This window comes from Meriones unguiculatus, chromosome 7 (genome assembly GCF_030254825.1).
Source record: "Meriones unguiculatus strain TT.TT164.6M chromosome 7, Bangor_MerUng_6.1, whole genome shotgun sequence".
NCBI classification, from domain to species: domain Eukaryota; kingdom Metazoa; phylum Chordata; class Mammalia; order Rodentia; family Muridae; genus Meriones; species Meriones unguiculatus.
Window position 1 is genome coordinate 35,003,879 of NC_083355.1, and position 17,583 is coordinate 35,021,461.

At 38.8% G+C, this 17,583-nt stretch overlaps 1 protein-coding gene across 8 annotated transcripts in view; it reads right to left on the reverse strand.

Moving 5' to 3' along the window:
* The window catches only part of Bcas3 (BCAS3 microtubule associated cell migration factor), a 471,233-nt gene that overhangs the window by 281,373 nt on the left and 172,277 nt on the right, over positions 1-17,583 (reverse strand). For 5 of the 8 annotated variants that reach the window (XM_060387076.1, XM_060387080.1, XM_060387084.1 and 2 more), the window contains exon 17: positions 3,183-3,227. The exons of the other annotated variants lie outside the window; for them this stretch is intronic. In XM_060387076.1, coding sequence (XP_060243059.1) covers positions 3,183-3,227 — 45 coding nt within the window. The remainder of the gene's footprint in view (positions 1-3,182; positions 3,228-17,583) is intronic. 8 annotated transcript variants of the gene reach the window in all.

Consider the following 17,583-nt stretch of genomic DNA (forward strand, 5'->3'; position numbering starts at 1 on the left):
AAAAATTAGTTTTCTTTACGAGCTTTATTAGTTTCTATGTGATAAAGCTTTCTAAAAAAATTCAGATATTTTCTCGAATTTTTTTTCTAACATTAGACTTGAGAGGCAACCAGAACTATTTTATTTTGAATAATTAAAAACATTAACAATCCACCTTAATTTGCTTATGCTAAGACAGCAAAAGTTATTCTTAAAGGTTTAAGAGAGACGAAAACACAAGAAAGAATAAAGCTGTGAAAATTTCCAATACTGGCAAAGAACAAGGTTATGGTTCGGCCAAGAATTCTCGGAGAACACTTATTTAAAAACAAAACTGACTACAATGACTACAACTCCATCTATAAATTAAACTTCTTTAAAAGTCGAATGGAAATAATACAAAGGGCTTTTCTGCGACATAACCATGACTATCTGCTGTGCACACACACAACTTCTGGAAAGCACTTTAGAAACAACATAATAAGACCCAGCACTACATGCACACTAACACAATATTGTTAACACAGAAATTAAAATTCCACTCTAAGTGTCCCAACAGGCTGAGGCAGGAGAACTTTAAAAACTTTGAGGGAAGCCTGGGCTACACAGTCATTTTTAGACCAGCATAGGCTACAGGGATTTGGTCTCAACAACAAAAATGTCAATGGTCATTCAAAAGCCAATAGTCTACATAAATACAGAAACCATTGGAAACTCCTTGGCTACCTACGGTGTTCTGTATCATTTAATTTCAAGCCTGCTGTGATTTTTCAAAGGGAAAAATGCTGTGTTAAAAGAGACTCATAAGAAAAATCCTTTACTGAAGAATAAGAAATTAGTGCAAACTGTGACGTATCAAAAGCAAAAACCCTAACTAGGTACAAATGTTGTAACACAAAACTAATTTATGAAAATTGTAAGAAATTTACATTTTAAAAGAAGTTGTAAAGATTTCATGTTCATCCAACATAGATGTATTGCCTTACAACTGGATGTACTATAAACATACTTATTTAGCATAATGTTTTATTTTAGAGCAGTAAATAAAAACATTCTCAAGTTGAACGTTAGGTATCGTGGAAAAGCAGCAAAGGCTGCGGAAACAAAGCAGCCCTCATAAACAACATGGAAGAAGTTGTCAAATCTATATTCATTTTGCTGCCTTAATTTGAGGTTTCATTAAGATCTTAATGGAAAAAACATGCACCCTGGTAATGTAACATATTTGAAAGGAGGACCTTTCAGGCTAGTGTAAGTGACTAAAAACGAGTTTCTTGTGAGCTAACGATGGCATCAAACAAACCACAAAGCAGTCCTCTGAAAGACAGGCAGTGATTTAAAGTAGACCGTATTTCATAGATCCCTTTCTTTAATCTGGCTCTTTTAATCTTGTTTCAACCTCAAATCATTTCTGGTTGACAAGTGCTTTTGCTTAAATGTGAGGAACACATAAGCTGTTGGGGGAATGGACTTTTCTTATTTAGCATACATTTGTTACTCCATCTTTAGTTGCAAGTCAAAACTTCAATCTTTATTAACATGCTGAAACTCTTTGCTTTGTACTCAGAATGAGGAATTCATCCTCGAATGGAATTAAATTCCACATTTAGTACACAAAGACATTTAATCATATTTTGGATGTGGCATTTATAATGCCCTATTCACTCTAAGCCAGCAAAATCCATGTATCTTAATAGTTTTGAGCACAAATCTGGTTTATAAAAAGAAAGATGAACTTTCAGAGGGTTTCTCTCTGTATATTCTAAATTTGTTAAGAACAGTATTGTTGATGCTGTCTCAGTTACGATGCTGAATTATAAAGGTGAGTATGTGATGGAGATCATTTTCTATCAACTAGCCCTATATGATAATGAAAAGTACTGCTCCCAGGGAGCAGCAGCACTGAATATGTTTCATGAAATGACAGTCACCTGCAAAACTGGATGGTTTTGGGGACAGACTCTCAGGACATGTCCCAAACTGGACTTAAACTGCCTGTCCTACTGCCTCAGCCTCCTGGATGCTACAATTCCATGTATGTAGCACAGGTCCAGTTAAAAAACTGTTCAAAACACAACAGAGCACAGTGAACAAGTCTTAGCAGTCACGAGGAGCAGGCAGATGTGAAAAGTTCATATACCGTTCATTTTTTTTCAAAAATTCCTTTTGCCTCATATGTCCTTAAAAATAAAAGATTCTGGCACATGCCTGTAGTCACAGCTCTAGGGAGCGGAGGCATGTGGACTCTGCAAGCTGGAGACAAGCCTGGTCTACATAGGAGTTCTACGCTAGGACCCTGGCTAGAGGCAAAGCACATTATCTTTTCAGACAGGCTGTCCAACCAGGAAGAGTCGGTCCTCAGAGTAGTTACTTTGAAACGAGTTGCTACTACCTGCCACTGTCTCCAGGCACTGCAGTGGATTTAATCCTCACAGTAAACCCACAGAACAGTGGCTACTGCTCATTTCACTGCATACATAGGAAAAGCAGGCAACAAAGAGTTCCAGGGTATTTGAGATCACAGTGCTTGTAAATGTACAAGCTAATATGTAAGGGCAAGGCAGCTTTACTCTAAAACCCTGCTCCTAACTACTAAAGCATTTTATGTCAGATCCTTAACATACTCAAACTGATAATGAAACTACGTCGTACACTCTTCTCTGTGGGTTCCATGCCTTTAGCTGACAAACCTGTCTAATAAGGCTCAACAGAATGTCACATTCCTTTATCTTGCAGCTCCTTAAATACCTAATCTATTCTAAGCAGAGCTCAACACAGTCCTTTTGGGAACAAATAAAATAACTGCAACTTTCCTTCACTATATTACATTTAAAAAGAAACTTCACTCTCTAGTATTACGCACTATAAATAAGGAAATTTATATTCAAAGCTCTCAAATTGGGGCTAGACATGTCGCATTATTCACCAGTGTGGCAAAAGAATTCTACCTTCTTTAAAAGAAAGGCAAACATAAAAACAAAAAACAAATCTGATATTTGTAGGAAAAAAACATTTTGAAGGATTAAGTAAGACCAAAGAAACTGCTTTTTAAAAGCTTAAATATCAACATTCATGTCTACTTGTCCAGTGACTCAGTGTATCTATCTGTGATCAGGCCATGCAACTGAAAACAAATCATAAAACAATTACTTTTTGAGAGTACAGCAAATGAATTAGGCATGCGGGACTGAACGGGAACTCACCATGGAGCTTTTATGGAAAAACACCCCGCTCCAAAGAGATAAGGCCTTGGTGGAAAAGGGGGAAAAATGCACAAAAAAATTAGAAAAAAACTCATTCAACATTAGCAAATACATGTATATCGTACTGTTAGAGTGTTATAAAAGTCAAATTAATCATCATTTCAATAATGTCATATGTGCTGTGATGAACCAATAAATAAATGAAGTATAGAAACAAGATCCTTAGTTTTCATAGAGATGTAGATTTAATTTTTTTCTATTTCTCCCCCTTTTCTGGAACTCCCCTGCAACAACTCCAATTTAAAATAAAACACATGGCTGAAGCCCTTAAACACAAACTACAAATTAAACAGGATAATCAGATGGAGAAGAACAATTACTACATGTGACCAAAATAGTATCAGCTAAGGACACCAGGACCACAACGCGACAACATGCTCCCAGTTGCTGTCTCTCAACCACAGTTTCCAAGCCGCTAAACTGCAGGAAGCTGAATGTCATGCTGTTCTGTGGGTCATCAGGAAAAACGATGGAATGCTATCTACTTCTTGTCACATTCCAGAAAACTAGTGCAAGAATATTGCCTCCTCAACCTACCTGTAGGTGGCTGCACATTCGAAATACCGCTGGGCATGTAGAGTCAGAAATCGAGAATAATTTTTTTTATGCTTCAAATTCAGTTCCCAGTATTTTATGCACAAATAGGGCTCTGTGATTTAATTATATTCAAAAAGATTTTTCTTTACTATGGCATCTGACATTTGGAAGACATAAGAAATTGAAGGGAACACACATTAGTAAGCCATGGTTATTTCCTTTTTGAAAATTGGAGACTGGAACATTAAGGCGAAAGATAATCCTGCTAATTAGCATTAATTTCCAAACAGAGTACATTCCAGAAAAATTAAAGGTTAAGCAAAATGCTCTCACAACAGTAAGCATGATTCTGGGTTTCAAAATGCAATAGATACCAAAGACAGACTGAGAGACATGGGCAGTAACTGGGGAGAAGAGAGACAGAGGAATGACACATGTGACAGAAGGGAAGTGAGGAGGGAGGGAGAAAAGAGAAAGGAAGACAGGGAGGCTCAGGCCTACCAGAACTCTTGTAACCTTTAAAGGTTTAGTTACAGGTAAGGACAGAACCAGGGAAATCTGCAGTGACTTCCATCATTTTTCTCTGAGACCCACAAAACATTATCATTAAGTTGCAGGGAAACAAGTCATAAAAACAAGATTGAAAGAACAAGGAAATAAACGCAGTGTTTGCTTTCATTTATTTCCTTTTAAAAGACAATTTACTATTTTCTCAACATTTCATGAACATAGCAGTGCAGGGTAAATGCATTTCTTACTATCAGAGATGAGGCTAGGGAGTCTATGTTGTTGAACTTCCAAAATGTTACTGAGTCAGGCCAATGTAGCCCAACTACTTACTCCATTATATGACATGGAAGAAAAATTCTGGTCATATCTACTTGGTTTCAAGACTTACTAATTAAAACAGCACAGGTATGTCACAAGAGCTTACATGAACTGTCTTAAGTCTCTATAGCATAAGGACCCTATGCACCAATGAGCAGAAAAAAAGAGGGCAGAGCCTTTTCTAAATGCCAGAAATACTTTAGAAATGAAGGGACTTTTGTTGGCAGACAGTACTCACCTTCTATTTCAATTACTTTAAGTAGAACACCCCAAACACTCCAACACTCTGAATGATTTTGTAGAAATGCTGACATCTGAAACAGCCTCATGTTGCCCTTGTGTATACACACCTACCCAGAGCCCTCGAACTGGGCAAGATACAGCACACGGCTGAGAGCTGAATATTGACAGGCACACTGAATACCTGAATATTCACAGATACACACATATTTGCAGGATAAAGAACTTGAAAGTTTGTTTTGAAACTGTCTACTCATTCTGCAAAAAGACTTCTCCGTTAACATAAAAAAACCTAAACAAACAAAAATGGAGCACAATCTGTCTCTAGTATAAAAAACAAACAACAACAACTAACTAAAGTAAGAACTTGACATTCACCACAAATACAGAAAAAAAAAAATCTTCTTCTGGGTTTCAAGTTTCTTAATTTATAGAATAGAAACATACTTTAAGAAAACGTACAAAATAAAACCTTTATTTCTTCCCAGGAAGCTACAGGGTGTTACCGTAGGCTCCCCCACATACACACACCCACAGTCACAGAGTGAGTAATCTCTGAGCAGTGGCGTGGTCGTCTCTATAGATATCAGGATCTACTGCCATCCAGAAATGAACTACCAGCCAACAGCTCCTCCAGAGGAGGAGGGCTGGAGACAGAGTGAGAACGTACTTTGGTATGTAGGCTTGGCATGCATCCAACTCATATTTGCCCACTTCTTGCCTAGTCGAGCAAATTGGACCTCTGCCACATACATGTGAAAGAGCCAAAGAAGTGCAGAGACTCACACCACTATTGACTGAGGGTGGTGTCAGCTGCTCTTCTTTTGAAATATTTTTGCTTAATCTTTCTTCGGGAGCAAAAGAAAGAAAACATGAAGTCACAAAGTCGGGACCCGTGATCCAGCTGTCTTCACCTAAGACTCTCCTCATACAGCCGCCTCTGAAAGCCCACAGCTGCAGCTTCCTCCTGGACTGCGGTGAAGGTAGTGAGAACAGAGAGAGCATGTGAGTGGGCGTAATGGGTAACATGAAGACTAAACTCAGATTACTAGACATGGGTACGAAGAATATGCAAGACCCTGTTAGTTTTAGCAGGGTTACAACACCACCACATAAAACCTGCTCCATGTCATACATATGTTCTTGTTGATCTGGATTCCAATTGAAAAACAAAGAAAAATCAACTATTCAATGAACTAAAAATCCAGCAATGATTATTAGAGAATTCTTTACAGACTAATATAAATCACCTGGCCATTAATTCTCAAAGGAATTCTCAGAGAATCTCACAAAATGGTAATAGTACTTTAAAAGGGGGCTGAAGAGGTTTTTCAGTGGTTAGAGCACTTACTGTTTTTCCCAGGGACCTGGGTTTGGTTACAAGCACACACAGGTGGCTCACAGCTGCCTGTATTTCAGTTCCAAGGTATCTGATTTGAATATACTCAAACTTCTATAACCTGATTCCAGTGGTAAAAGATTTCATCAATAATCAGTAGACCCAGGATGAGTCCTTGAATGAGTGGCTTTCTAAACTGTCTATGCTGCTTTCAAGTTTGTGATCTTGCCTCAGTGTCCTCAGTGCTGGAGGACACTGTACCAGCCTGCTCACTCCTGTTTGTCCTTCTCTGGAACTGGAATTTGGGAGATATACATATATACACATAAAACTCTCATACTGTTCTTCAGCAGATCAAGTTCTGTGATCAACCAAAAAAGGAAGGATCAGAATGAGCTCATGGAGATGGAAACTGTACAGGGGAGAAAAAGCTACAGCACATAACATGCATAGCACTTACATGAGGTTGAAGCCTCTCCTGCTGCGGTGTGCACCTCTTTCTCTTAAGCAAATGATGTGAACTCTTTATTTCCTCCCCCATTGCTGCAAATTAGCCCTCGTGTAATTTCCAGCTTTTAATTTGTTCATTAATTGAATTTTAACTGCTCCCTACCAGACAGGTCTTATGGCACTGGTGGTTTTCAATCTGCAGATCTGTAGGACAAACTGAAGCTGAAACAGACAGCTGACTAATTTGAGACATATTTGGCATGCCAATTTAAATTACAAACTCAAGATGTAAAAGATTTACATTAGAAAAACACAGATAATGCTGAAGTTCTTCCATATGCAACAGAAGAGAGACTAGCATAGCATAAATAATGTCAAACTTCTGTCGACTTCTATGCCTGCTGACTTTCAATATGGTATATAGTTGACTTCTTTCAAATAAAAAAAAAAAAACAGATTTACAGCAAAATGTAATAAACTGTGGTATGGCTTAAGTACTCTACTTATTTGGCGCAAAAACTAGAAACTCAAACTATGGTAAATATATTACACATGTAGACAAAAGCACACACACTCAAATGAAAATACACTCTATTATTTTATATCTGGAACCAAACTTAGCCTGTAAGGTTCGGGGCTCAGATAGACTGGTCCAAAAAAGCCAAGGTGAACTGAATTGAACGGAATTAAAATAAGGAATGGATTTTACATTAAATATATGAAAATGTCATTTACTCGGACAAGAGCTGATGAGAAACTGGTTTTACAAACATGAGCTGGAGATGTTCAAGTAAAAGCTATTAAGTGCCTCCAGGCCTGTGAGAAATGTCTACCTATTGATTAAGTGGGTCAGACTTCAATGAGGTGATGAGATCAAAGAATTGCTGGCCTTGCATACCCCCACAAAGGTGGTTTCTTTTCACAGGAGGAAACGTATGGTTGACAATGATAACTAGTGCAAGTATCTACAAGAGAAGCTATGGCTACATATGATAGACATTCTTTTTTAAAAGAAGATAGCCCACAGTTTCAAGATACTCACAAAGAAATGAAGATATGTGAAGGTGGGGAAAAGGGGATTAGATTGCCATGAAAGAATAAGTCATGTTTCACTTCCAACAGGGTTCAACCAGGTAAAAGCAATGAAGTGACTTTATTCTCAATGTTTATAGTCTTTGCCCACAACTCTCACCAAACAAAAACAACAACAGAACAAGTCCAACCTCTTTCTAGCATTTACGGCACAAAATTTACATATATTATCTCAGATTTAAAAAGAGTGAACACACTGAAAAATGTGTTATAACTCAGCAATGAAAAGTATTCTCATTTGATTCAATTGAACCAACTGAAATGTTCATAATTCCAGCACAAAAACCTAATCTCCTAAAAACAATCCCTAATATTGCTTTCCTTCTTTCCCTATCTCCCTCCCTCATGAAGCGAAGACCTGAACCCAGAGCCTCATACCTGTGAGGAAAAGAGCTCAAACACAATGATGGGTAAGGGGCTTTCCAGTCCTCCAGTACCAGACCCCGTTTACATGACTGAACTCTAAAATCAAATAATTCCTAGGTCTTCCTTTGCCTTTTCTGAGCTCAGCATCAGAGCTAAGCAGCAGCTGTTGCCATCAGAGGCCGTATTTCCTCCAAGAGATGCTTCGAGGTATTCAACAGAAAGGTGTAAATACAGCTGTCTTCTGCCATTTGTAGTTGTACTAGCCTCATGTGCGCAGGGGAGTGAGACAGATGGTCCCCACACTGCACAGGCTTTCAGGGACATATATTGGTAAAAATGAGAGAGCAGATGTTAAGCATGGTGAAGACAAATTTTATACCCCGAAGACTTAAGCTGAGGTTTGTATGTCCATCTTGGATGTCTGATCTTCATAATTCTGCAACAGAATTCTAACATTTTGTGGCTATTTTATGTCTTTACACAGAATACCGACTTCAGACAAATGGCAGCTGCTCTAAGGAGCAAACAGATATATTACCAGGTATATCCGAACAGAAACAGCATTTACCTATCTGCAGTGGGTGAGTTCAATGTCTGATTTCTAAATAATCATGGGAATCACTCCAATTAATTATATTTTAAAAGCACTTGGAAAATCTTGGGTAACTCAGCATTTTAGGAATGAAGAAGCCAGGAAAAGGAAAACTCTGCTTAGTTACCTTCATGAGAAAAATCAAATTTCCAGGAAATAAAGCAAAATGGGGTAGAAATAATTAAAGGTAAATAGCTAGCTGCAGGATTAGTCACAGTTTTGAAAATGTTTCAGTAGAATGAATAAAGGTCACCTGAGCATGAATGCCAACTGCATAAAATCTAAGGGATGAAACTATAGCTGGCATTTATTTCAGAACAGCCTGTGACAAACTGAGCAAATGTATCCTCAAGCTTTTCTATTTGTTGGTAGAGCTGGGACTGGACTGAGGCCCTCATACATCCAGGCTGTCCTCTTATCTGATCTTACTTTGGACACCCAGTCTGACCAACTTGCCTTGGCTAGCTTTGAACTTGAGATCCTCCTGCTGGGGTTAAGATTACAAGTCTGCACCCTCAAGCTCGGCCAGAAACTATATTCTTACAAATCATCTATTATTTTCGACAAGACAAAATGCACAATTTATGTGGCTTACATGCAGTGAGGGGATCAGAAAACTGACAATTGCAATTTCTGAGGATAATCAACAAACATTTCAAAATTGTCATATAAAGTAATTGTGATGTAGGCGGGAGAGATGGCTCAGCAGTTAGGAAAGCATGTGACTATAAGTTAGGTTCTTGGGACCCATGCTGGGAGCCCACAACCACCTGTAACTCCAGGGATCTGACTCCACTGGCACCACACACACTCATGTCCACCTATCCACATGCAGATACACATGATTTTTTAAAATAGTAGTTGTGATGATGGTGGCTAATCGTAATATCAGAACACAATACTTTTGAGGCAGTATCCCAAGTTCAAGGATAGCCTAGGACGACTAACAAGAAACTGTCAACTAAAAAAGTAGATGGATGGATGGATAGAAGATACATAGGAGAAAGGAAAGAAATAATAAGAATAAGAAACAGTAAAAGTGTCTTCAATGAGCTAACTTGCAGTCCACAAATGGTCAGATATAAACTATAATCAAGATGTCTCTCAGTCAGTATGTCAGGTGTCACTATTGAGAAAAGCCTAGCAGGTGAAAGAATAAAAGACAACATGCATTACCCCAGACCTCAATCAGAGAAGTGGAGAACTCATTACAATTATTTGTAATTATTAAAAATAATGAATAAGAACTCCTCAGAAAGCACACCCAAAGAGAGTAAACTGCACGCATGCCCTGTGCGCCATTTCCCTCGCTAGTACTCTGCCTGCTTTCACAGAGGGCACACAGGCACCAGGGATGACAGGCCACAATGGTAATGCAGACCCCAGGGAAAACTTTAGCACCTAAAAATCCAACAGGTCATGCAGGCCACAAAACCCCCAGTGAAGATACCTTACTGGACCTGAGGTCATTAGAACCTCAGGCCACTCTCATCAGAAGACAAAAAGGAAAACAGAATCCAAATGAAAAAAAAAAAAAAAAATTCAAAAAACATCCACCTAACAAAGATGAACTCAGAAATCAGCACCTGAACCTATAATAACCACAAAACACATAACTGCCAAAGGCCAGCTTAAAAACACAATTAACAAGAACCAGGGCAATATGGCACCACCAGAGCCCAGCCGGCTATCCTAACACAGATGAAGCACAAGAAAATGACCTTACTCCAATCTTATATAGATGATAGAGGCCTTTAAGGAGAAAAACAGGAAAAATAAAATAAAAACGTGAATATTTTATTCAATAACTGAAAAAGAAAATAGAAACAATAAAGAAAACACAAACTGAGGAAATTATAGAGAAGGAAAAACAATGGAAGAGAACAAGAGCAGACATTAGCATCAACAGAGTACAAGAGTTGTAACAGAATCTCAGCTGTAGAAGACAGAAATCGACAAATCATAGAATACTTGTTTAGCAGTCTAAAGAAAGAGCTTACAGAACACCAAAAATACTGAATCAGAAAAGAAAATCATCCTGCCACAAATAATCAAAACATTAAACATACAGAAACAAAAGAATATTAAAAATGAGAAGGGGAAAAGGCCGATTAACATATAAAGGCATACATATCAGAATTACACAGAGACCTTAAAAGACAGAAAGATCTGGGCAGCTGACTTGTAGACCACAGATGTCAGCCCAGACTACTATATTCAGCAAAACTTTCAGTCACATAAAAGGAGAAAATAAGATATTGCATGACAAAACCAAATTTGAACAATATTTATCCACAAATCAAGACCCACAGAAGATACTAGTTAGGAGAAAAGTTCAACCCAAGGATATTCACCACACCCAAGACAGGAAATAAATAATTCCACACCAGCAAATCCAAAAAAGCGAAGTACAAATACAAACACACAACCACCACCAACATAAACAAATAACGAGAATTAACAATCATTGGTCATTAATCTCAACACTGATAAACTCAATTCCCCAATAAAAACACATAAGCTAACGATATGGATGCCAAAACAGGATCTTTCATTCTGCTGCATACAAAAAGCACACCTTGGGGCTCAGCACTTGAAAGCACTGGCTGCTCTTCTAGAGCACATGGGTTCAATTACCAGCACCCAAATGGCAGCTCTGGCACCTTCAGACATACATGCAGGCAAAACATTAGTGCACACAAAATAAAAATAAGTAAATCAAAAGAGAGAGAGAGAGAAACACACCTCAGCATCAAAGACAGACATTACCTCAGAGTACATAGACCCAAGCAAATAGACCCAAGATGCAAGCTGGAGTACCTATTCTAATATCTAATAAAATGGACTTTCGACCAAAATTAATTAAAAGAGATGAAGATAGACAACTTATATCCATCAAAGGAAAAATCCATCAAGATGACATTCAATTGTGAATATCTATGCCATAAACGCAAGGGCACCCAAATTCATAAACAAAACATTACTAAAGCTTATATTACACAATGACCCTATACATTAATAATGGGAGACTGCAATACCCCAATAACTAAGGACAAGTCATGCAAACAGAAAGTAAACAGAGAAATAATGACGTAGCACATGTTATGGACAGATGTCCACAAAACATTTCACCCAAACAAAAGAATATACCTTCTTCTCAACACCTCATGGAACCTTCTCCAAAACTGACCATAGAGTCAGTTGGTCACAAAGCAATGCTCAACAGATACAAGGAAATTAAACACCCCCGACCCAGCCCTGGTATCTTATCAGACCACCATGGACTAAAGCAGGATTTCTACAACAGCAGAAACAACAGAATGCCTACAAAGCCATGGAAACTGAACAACTCTCTACTTAATGATGACTGGCTTAAGGGAGAAATTACAGACTTTCTAGAATTCAATGAAAATGAATGCACACAATGAAGAAACATTTTCATTGAAACACAATGAAAGCAGTGCTAAGAGGAAAGTTCTTACCACTTAGTGCTTTCATAAAGAAATTACCAAGATCTCATACTAGCAAAGAATCCAAGAAATATTAGGTCTTACTTCAAATACCTCAAGTACTCCACAAAGTTGAAAATTTTAAATGAAATGAATAATTTTCTTAATAGATACCACTTAACAAAGTTAAATCAAGATCAGATAAACAACTGAATAGACCTATATCCTCTAAGGAAATAGAAGCAGTCATTAAAAGTCTTTCAACCAAAAACTTTCCATGGCCAAAATACCATGATACAAAATACCCAATAAAATAATCGCTAATCAAATCCAAGAACACATCAAAAATATCATCCATTATGATCAAGTAGGCTTCATCCCAGAGATGCTGAAATATACAAAAATCCATCAATCCAACCCAAACCAAAGGAAAAAACCCACACGACCTTATGATTAAATGTGAAAAGGCCTTTGACAAAACTCCAACACCCCTTCATGATAAAATTCTTGTAGAGATCTGGGACACAAGACCCATCCCTAAACACAATGAAGAGATCCTTCTTCTAAATCTGACAGAAGAAAGAATGGAGAATAGTATTGACCTCAATGTCATTGGAGACAACTTCCTGATCAGAATAACAACAGCTCAGGCCCTAATATCAACAATTAATAAATTGGACCTCATGAAACTGACAAATGTCTGCAAGGCAAAGAGAACAGTCAATAGGAAAAAATGGCAGCCTACAAAATGGGAAAAGATCTTCACCAATCACACATCCAACAGAGGGCTAATATCCAAAATATATTAGATACAAACAAATCAAATAACCCAATTTAAAATTGGGGAACAGAGCTAAAATCCATAGACATCAGAGAAATGCAAATCAAAATGCCTCTGAGATTCCATCTGAAACCCATAAATAAGGATGGCTAGGATCCAACCTCAAGTGACAGTTCATGCTGGTGAGGATGTGGAGCAAGGGGAACACTCCTCCATTGCTGGTGTGAGTGCAAACTTGTACAATCACTTTGGATATCAATTTGGCAGTTTCTCAGAAAAACTGGAATAATTCTACATCAAGACCCAGCTATAGCACTCCTTGGCATGTACCCAAAAGATGCTCCATCTGAATGCAAGGACACTTGTTCAACTATGTTAATTGTAACTTTACAAGTAATAACCAGGAACTGGAAACAACCTAGATATCCCTCGTGTGAAGAATGGATAAAGAAAATGTGGTATTCCAGGCACAGTGGTGCATGCCTGGAATCTCAGCATTCTAGGGAAGCAGAGGCAGGTGGGTGTCTGTGAGTTTGATGCTACCCTGGTCTACAGAGTGAGTTCCAGAATAGCCAAAGCTACACAGAGAAACCCTGTATCAAAAAAAAAAAAAGTGAAAAAAGAAAATGAGGTACATTTACACAATACCCAGCTCTTAAAAAACAATGACATCATAGAACTTGCAGGCAAATGAATGGAACTAGAAAAAAGATCTTGAGTGAGGTAACCCAGACCTAGAAAGACAAACTTGGTATGTTTGTACTTACTTATAAGTGCATATTAGCCACAAAGTACAGAATAACCATTTTACAATCCACAGACCCAAAGAAGCTAAGTAACAAGGAAGGACCAAAAGGGAATGCTGAAATCTCACTGCGAAGGGAAAACAAAACAGGCATAAGGGTTTGATGGAGGGTGGGGAAGGGGGTAGAAAGGAGAACAGGATAGATAAGGTGGAGAGAATACTGTGCAAAGAGTATATTGGGAGAGAGACTGGAAGGGGGGCGGGGAGGAACTCTAGGACCAAGCTAGAAACGTACCACACAGGAAACTCTCAGCAATCTAAGAGGGTGACTCTAGATAAGGCTCCTGGTAATGGGGATATAGAACCGGAAGTGACCATCTCCAGTAACAAAAAAAGACTTCCAAGGAAGAGACTGGGACACAAACCCAGCCACAAAACCTTCAAATCACTGCTTGTCCTACCCACAAGATATGCCCCGGTAACGATGGAGCAGAAATTGAGGGAGTGGCCAACCAATGACTGGCCCAGCCTGAGAGAGAGAGCCTACCCCTTACACTATTAATGATATTTTGCTTTATTTGGAGAAGACAGGAGCCTAATATAACTGTCATCTGAGAGCATCTCCCAGAAACTGATGGAAACTGACAAAGATACCCAAAGACTTTACGGAATGAAGAATTAAAGGAGCCAGAGAGGTCAAGGACACCACAAGAAAAACAAAAAACAAAACAAACAAACAAACAAAAAAAACACCACTACAAAAATCAATGAGCCTGGACACACAGAGGCTCACAGAGACTGAACCACCAGGCACTGAACATGCATGGGACAGATTGAGGCCCTCTGGGACTGTTGTGTGGTGTGCTCTTCAGGAATGGTCTCTGAATGTTGCCTGCCTTTGGATCACTTTTCGCTAACTGGGCTGTCTTGTCTACTTTCAATAGAAGAAGATGCACCTAATCCTCCGGAAACTTGGTATGCTAAGGTGGGCTAATCCATGGGAGGCATCCCCTTTTCTAAAGAGAAAGCAGGGAGGGAAGGTGAGAGGGAAAGCCTGGGAGAAAGGAGGAGTGTGGCTATGCGGCAGAATGCGTCCTCCAGGCTTAGGATGGAAGACAAGGGGGGAAAGGGTCATTAATCTGAAATCTATTCAGACATGATCACGAAAGTGTCATGTTCCAATGCATGAAAGAATGTCAATAATAACGTTAGCATTTTTAACAATGGGAGATTTGGGCATAGAAGAATTCTTGTTATCAAACTTCACCATTTTGTTTAAATTCAGACTATGCCAAAAATATTAGAACCAAAGGATCTCTGTGAGACAAGTGTAAATTATTACTTACACCTGAAGATAGCATACATATTTAAAAGAAACTAGTGAAGTTCTGAGCCTACTGGAAAATCCAAGCATCATACACTTGTGGTGATCTGAATGATTATGATGGCCCTTATCCTGCCGCGTATGTCTGCATGCTTGCTCCCCAGCTGCTGAATTACTTTGGAAGGATTAGGATATGTGTCCTTGTTGGAATAAGTAAGTGTGTCTTTTGCTGGAGGTGTGCTTTGAGGTTTCAAAAGCCCTAGCCAGACCCTATGTGTCTCTCACCCTGCAGATGAGGATGTAAGGCTCTCAGTTCTGTCACCTCCCTCCTGGCCATGACTGATCGGGAACTAACCCTCTGAAACTGTAAGCAAGCCCCAATTAAATGTTTTCTTTTATAAGAGCTGCCTTAGTCAAGGTTTTCACTTCACAGCAGTAGAACACTGACTGAGACATTTACTAGTGTTGGTTTCAAGGTATATAAAATTACTCAAATTCCCACACAGTCATCAATAAGTATTTCTCATGCAGGGCTGGGCTGCAGCTGAGTTGCAGAGTGCTTGGCACACTTGCATGAAGCCCTGTGTCCAGTCTGCCACTGCACTGGCAATAATAAAAACAATCATGGGAGACTTAACAGGTATGTCCTATAAATCTGAGAATTTTAAGAAGCTTTTTGTTCATTGTTGGAGGTTGATCTAATGCTAATTATCGGCACTCAAGATCTGGATACACCCGTTCTTGTTTACGTAAACATTATACCTGATTGGTTCATTAAATGGCCTATACATGAGCAAGGCAGATGGGTTTGGAAGGCTAAGGTTCCCAGGTTTTGGAGGATGGAAGAATTACAAGAATTATGGGAGACAAATGGACGAGAAGAAAGGAGGTGGGAGGGCACCAGGATGGGTTAGGTGAAGAAGAAAACATGTGGGCCACAGGAGGAAGGACTCCAATAATGGCGTGAAAAGGCCCAGATGAAGAAGAAAACCAAGTATTTACAAAATCGTGGATAGGCAGATTAAGGAGGATGGCATTGGATAGGGGCTGGGAGATGGATGGTGAGGTGATTCAGACAGCGAAGGTAGGAGTATCTGTCTGGCCCAAGGTAAATGAGGCAATTATAAAATCTGAAAGGTGTCTGTGTCTTATTATTTGTGATAGTGAGTTAGATAATATCACCCTGGTAATCTTAGGACGAATAATAAACATTATACAGCCATACTCACTAAAATACAAGACTTAATTTTTGTTGTTGTTATTTTGTTTTGTTTTTCCAACAGTGTCTATCTACAGAGCCCTGGATGTCTCAGAACTCACAGAGATCCTCTGCCTCCAACTTTCAGTGCTGTAATTAAAGGAGCGTGCTATGACAGACAGATCTTTAATTTTTTATTTCATCTTATATGTATGGGTGTTTTGCCTGTGTGCATGTCTGAGTACCACGTGATGGCACTCAGACCATCACCGAGACCAGAAGCAAAGGAGTACAAATCTATTTGAGGATCTGGGGATGGGGATACTGAGGCCTGACCGCAGGTCCTCTGGAAAAGCAGTCAATGCTCTTAACCTCTGAGACACCTTTCCAGCTACACAAGGTTTTAAAAGAAGAGGAAAGGGAGAATTTAGGTTCACAGGAGATATGTTCTATGCCCAGCATTGTGCTGGCAGAGGGTGGAAGAGCAAGTGTCTTATAAAGGAATTTTCAAATGTGGAGAAAAAAGAATGTACATTCTAACACTATGCATAAATACTTTTAATTAAATGCTAATATCCTGTCCTTGTATGTCTAACACATCTGTACAGATCAGAGCTGTTTAAAAGTCTTTGTCCTGGACACAATATGCATTGTGCTAACAAGAAGAAGTTAAGTCTCCAGAAACAAACACCAGAATATGTTCTCATGTCCCCAGGAAGCCAGATATTCCCCTCACTCTGATTATACAGTCAAATTAGAAGAACATTTTAAATATGCTTTCACTTAGATTCAGGAAAGAATACAATTTTAAGTACTTATAGAATTATACAGTGCTGGAGTGAATAACATACAATTACATTCAGGCAAATCTGGGTTCAAGACTAAGAAACATTTTTACCTGCTATTACAAGCAGAAAATATACTGGTACAAAGTGGACGGGAAAAATCAAATAGCACTAAGTCAAAGATACACACATTTCAACACTCAAACCATCAGGGTCAACACACTAACAAAAAATAAAAAAGAAACACACCACTTAAAATCTAACTTCCACTAAAAACAAATAGATAAATTACATGATACACATGTCAGAAAAGGGATTATAAACTGTGATTTGGGAGGCAGGTTTCCCTTAATATATTAAAAACTCAGCTGCACACCAGAAAAAGGCATCAGACCACATTATAGATGGGTATTAGCCACCATGTGGTTACTGGTAAGTGAACTCAGGACCTCTGGAAGAGCTGACAGGGATCTTAACCTCTGAGCCATCTCTCCAGCCCAGGAAAGTGACTTCTGTTTTGTTTTTGTTCTTTGGCTTTGCGAGAGGGTTTCTCTGTGTAGCACTGGCTGTCCTGTACTTTGTGGACCAGGATGGCCTCGAACTCATAGCAAGCCG